Here is a 4,836-nt window from a genome sequence, read left to right as displayed (position 1 = left end):
AAAAAAAAAAAAAAATGATCTCTGCCAAATTTCAGATCTAGGAACTGCAATCAACTTAAATCCTTCCACGGCGGCAGTCGCGGCATCGCGCCTTTCACGACAGCACACACGGCATAGCGGCTTCCACGACTGCAGACACAGCATCGCGGTCTCCACGACGGCAGACATGGCATCGCGCCTTCCACGACAGCAGACACAGCATCGCGTCTTCCACAACGGCAGTCGCGGCATTGCGCCTTCCAAGACGGCAGACACAGCATCGCGCCTTCCACAACGGCAGACAAAGCATCGCGCCTTCCACACGGCAGACAAAGCCTCGCGCCTTCCACGACGGCAACAAACCTCGCGCCTTCCACAGGGGAAACAAAACCCCGCGCCTTCCCACGGCAACAAAGCTCCCCTTCCACGACGCGCAAAGCCTCGCCCCTTCCCCGACGCGACAAAGCTCGTCCCCCCCCCGACGGCAGACAGGCATCGGCGCTTCCAAAACAGCGACCAGCCCCGCCCCTTCCCGACGGCAAAAAAGATCGCGCCTTTCACGACGGGAACAAACCCGCGCCTTCCAGCGGGAGACCCCGGGATCGCGCCTTTCCACGACAGCAACACAGCCTCGCGCTTTCCAGGACGGCAGAAAAAGCCTCTCGCCTTCCCCACGGCAGACAAACCTCGCGCCTTCCACGACGAAGAAACAATCCTTTCCCCCAACGCAGACCGCATGCGCCTTCCACGACGGCAGACAAAGCTCGGCCTTCCCGACGGCATCGAAAACTCGCGCCTTCCACGACGGCAGTCCGCGCATCGGCCCTTTCCCCAACGGCATCGAGCATCGGTCTTCCACCGACGACACGGCACCCCGGGGCCTTCCACACGGCAATACAGCATCGCGCCTTCCCACGACGGCAAAAAGCCTCGCGCCTTCCACGCGGGAGACAAAGCCTCGCGCCTTCCACCGGGAGCAAAGCCCCGCGCCTTCCACACGGCAGACAAATCTCGCGCCTTTCCCCCGGCAAAAAAGTCCGCGCCTTTCCCGACGGCAGACAAAATCGCGCCTTCCCGACGGCAACAAAGCCCGCGCCTCCCACACGGGAGCAAACCTCGCGCCCTTCCACGACGCGACAAAGCCTCGCGCCTTCCACCCGGCAGAAAAAAGCTTTTGCGCTTTCCACGACGGAAACCCCAAACCTCCGCCTTCCCCGAGGCAGACACGGCATCCCCTTCCACGACGGAACCGGGGGTCGGCCCTTCCACAACGGCCGACACGGGATCGCGCCTTCCCACGGCAGACAAAGCCTCGCGCCTTCCCGACGGAAGGGCAAAGCCTCCGCCTTCCAGACGGGAGACAAAGCCCCGCGCCCTTTCCACCGGGCAACAAAGCCCCGCGCCTTCCCCCCACGGGGGACAAGCCCCGGCCTTCCCCACGGAAGACAAAGTCTCGCCCTTCACGACGGCAGACAAAGCCCCGGGCTTCCACGACGGCAAACCCAAAACCTCGCGCCCCTTCCACCGGGGCAGACAAAGCCTCCGCCTTCCCGCGGCAACACTGCATCGCGCCCTTTCCACACGGCAGACGCCCCCTCGCCTTTCCACACGGGAGAACCGGCTCCCCCTTTCCAGACGGGAGACAAAGCCTCGGCCTTCCCCGCGGGAGACCGCATCCGCCTTCCACGACGGGAGACAAACCCGCGCCTTCCACGACGGCAACACTGCATTTCGCCTTCCACGACGGCGACAAAGCTCTGCCTCCACGACGCAGCACGGGATCGCCCTTCCACGCGGCAAAAAAAGCATCGCGCCTTCCACGGGAGACACGGGCCCCCCCTTCCCCCAGGCAGCAAGCACGCGCCTTCCCACAACGGCGAAACTCGCGCCCTTTCCCGACGCAAAAAACATCGCGCCCTTTCCCGACGGAGACAAAGCATCGCCCTTCCCCGCGCAACAAAGCCCGCGCCTTCCACGACGGCAGACAAAGCATCGCGCCTTCCACGACGGCAGACAAAACCCCGCGCCTTCCACGAGGCAGACAAGCATCGCCACTTCCACGTCGGCGACCAGCCCCCCTTCCCGATGGCAACAAAACCTCGCCCTTCCACGCGGGAGACAAAATCTCGCGCTTTCCACGACGGCAGACCGCATCCGGCTTCCACAGGCGACAAAGCCTCGGGCCTTCCACGAGACAGATACGGCCTCGCGCCTTCCCGACGGCAGACACAGCTCGCCCCCTTTCCCCGCGGCAGACACCATCGGGGCCTTTCCACACCAGCAAAGCTCGCGCCTTCCCGACGGGAAACAAAACCTCGCGCCTTCCCCCGACGGAGACAAACCCGCGCCTTCCCGGACGGGAGACAAAGCCCCGCGCCTTCCACGGGCGGCAGACAAAGCCTCGCCCTTCCACGACGGGGAAAAAAGCCCCCGTGCCTTCCCGACGGCGACAAAACCTCGCGCCCTTCCACCCCACGGCAACAAAGCCCCCGCGCCTTCCAGCGAGACAAAGCCTCGCGCCCTTTCCCCGGGCAGACAAAGCCTCGCGCCCTTCACGACGGCGAAACGGCATCGCGCCTTCCACGACGGAGACAAAGCCCCCGCCTTTTCCCCGACGGCAGACAAACCCCGCGTTTCCGGACGGCGCAAACCCGCGCCTTCACCGGCAGAACGGCATCGCGCCCTTTCCCCGACGGGAACAAAACCTTCGCCTTCCGCCGGAGACAAAGCTCCGCCTTCCCCACGCAGACAAAACCTCCGCCCTTCCCCGACGGCAGACAAACCTCGCGCCTTCCCCCCGGCAACACGGATCGCTTTTCCACGACGGCAGACAAAGCCTCGGGGCCTTCCACCGGCAGACAAAGCCCCGCGCCTTCCCCGACGGCAACAAAGCCCCGCGCCTTCCACGACGCAGACACGGGTCGCACCTTCCACACGGCAACAAAAACCTTCGCTTCCAAACGGAACAAAACCCCGCGCCTTCCACGCGGGACAAAGCCCCCCGCCTTCCGACGGCAAAAAAAGCTGCCCTTCCCCGACGGGAGACAAAGCCCCGCGCCTTCCCAAGGGAGACAAAACCTCGCGCCCTTCCCGACGGGAGACAAAACCTGCGCCTTCCACGACGGAGACAAAACCTCGCACCTTCCCCGACGGCAGCAAGCCCGCGCCTTCCCGCGGCAGACAAAGTTTGCGCCTTCCACAGCAGACCGCATGCGCCTTCCCCGACGGGAGACAAAGCCCGCGCCTTCCCCGACGGCAGACAAAGCCCCCACCTTTCCCCCGGCAGACACGGGATCGCCCTTCCACGGGGGGCAGACAAAGTCTCGCCTCTTTCCCCAACGCAGACAAAACCTCGCGCCTTTTAGACGGCAACAAATCTCGCCTCTTCCCTAACGGGAACAAAGCCTCCGGGCCTTCCCGACGGAGACACGGCATCGCGCCCCTTTCCCACGGCAGACAACCTCCGCCTTCCCACGGCAGACACTGCTCGCGCCTTTCACACGGGAGCACGGGTCGCGCCTCCCGAGGGAACAAAGCCTCGGTTTCCACACGGCAACAAAGCCTCGCGCTTCCACGACGGGAGACAAAACCTCGCGCCTTCCACGACGGCAGACAAAGCCCCCGCCTTCCACGACGGCAGACAAAAACCTCGGCCCCTTTCCCCGCGGGAACAAATCTCCGCCTTTTTCCCACGGGAACAAAGCCTTTGGCCTTCCACGACGGCAACAAACCTGCCCCTTCCCACCAGACAAAGCCTCGCGCCCTTTCCCGCGGCAGACACGGCACGGCCTTCCACGACGGCAACACGGGACCCCCTTCCACGACGGGACAAACCCCGCGCCTTCCACACGGCAGACACGGCATCGCGCCTTCCACGACGGCAGACAAAGCCTCGCGCCCTTCCGCCACGGCAGACAAAAACCTCGCGCCTTCACGACCCGGGAGACAAGCCTCGCGCCCTCCACGACGGCAGACAAAGCTCGCCCTTCCACGACGGCAGACAAAGCCTCGCGCCTTCCACGACGACAGACAAAGCCTCGCGCCTTCCACGACGGCAGACAAAGCCTCGCGCCTTCCACAGGCACAAAAGCCTCGCGCCTTCCCGACGGCAGAAAGCATCTCGCCTTCCACGACGGCAGACAAAGCCTCGCGCCTTCCACGACGGCAGACAAAGCCTCGCGCCTTCCACGACGGCAGATACGGCATCGCACCTTCCACGATGGCAGACAAAACCTCGCGCCTTCCACGACGGCAGACAAAGTCTCGCGCTTTCCACGACGGAACACGCACGCGGCTTCCACGCGGCAGCAAAACCTCGCGCCTTCCACAAGACAGATACGGGGATCGCGCCTTCCCGACGGCAGACACAGTGCCCCCTTCCCCGACGGCAGGACACACATCGCGCCTTCCCCGACGGCAGACAAACCTGGGCCCTTTCCCCGACGGGAGACAAAACCCCGCGCTTTCCACGACGGGAGACAAAGCCCGGCCTTCCACGAGGAGGCAAAGCCCCGGCCTTTCCCCACGGAGACAAAGCCCGCGCCTTCCCCGACGGCAGACAAAGCCTCGCGCCTTCCCCGAAAGCAGACAAAGCCCCCGGCCTTTCCCCGCGGCAGACAAAGCCCGCGCCTTCCACGCGGCAGACAAAGCCCGCGCCTTTTCCCCGACGGAGACAAGCCTCGCACCTTCCACGACGGCAGCAAAGCCTCCGCCTTTCCACGCGGAGACAAGCCTCGGGCCCCTCCCCGACGGCAACAAAAACCCCGCGCCTTACCGGCAGACAAAACCCGCGCCCTTTTCCCGACGGGAGCCCAAAACCTCGCGCCTTCCCGACGGGAGACAGGGTCCCTTTCCCAC

General features: G+C 64.8%; 1 protein-coding gene across 1 annotated transcript in view; it reads left to right on the top strand.

Annotated features, from left to right (window-relative positions):
* The window catches only part of LOC119591790 (serine/arginine repetitive matrix protein 2-like), a 19,665-nt gene that overhangs the window by 9,462 nt on the left and 5,367 nt on the right, over positions 1–4,836 (top strand). The window contains exon 3 of the mRNA XM_037940534.1: positions 36–4,823. Within this exon, the coding sequence (XP_037796462.1) occupies positions 36–4,823 (4,788 nt within the window). The remainder of the gene's footprint in view (positions 1–35; positions 4,824–4,836) is intronic.

The sequence above is a fragment of the Penaeus monodon genome, chromosome 29 (genome assembly GCF_015228065.2).
Source record: "Penaeus monodon isolate SGIC_2016 chromosome 29, NSTDA_Pmon_1, whole genome shotgun sequence".
NCBI lineage: Eukaryota > Metazoa > Arthropoda > Malacostraca > Decapoda > Penaeidae > Penaeus > Penaeus monodon.
Note: the sequence above shows the minus strand (reverse complement) of the source record. Positions and strands in the feature narration are given on the sequence as shown.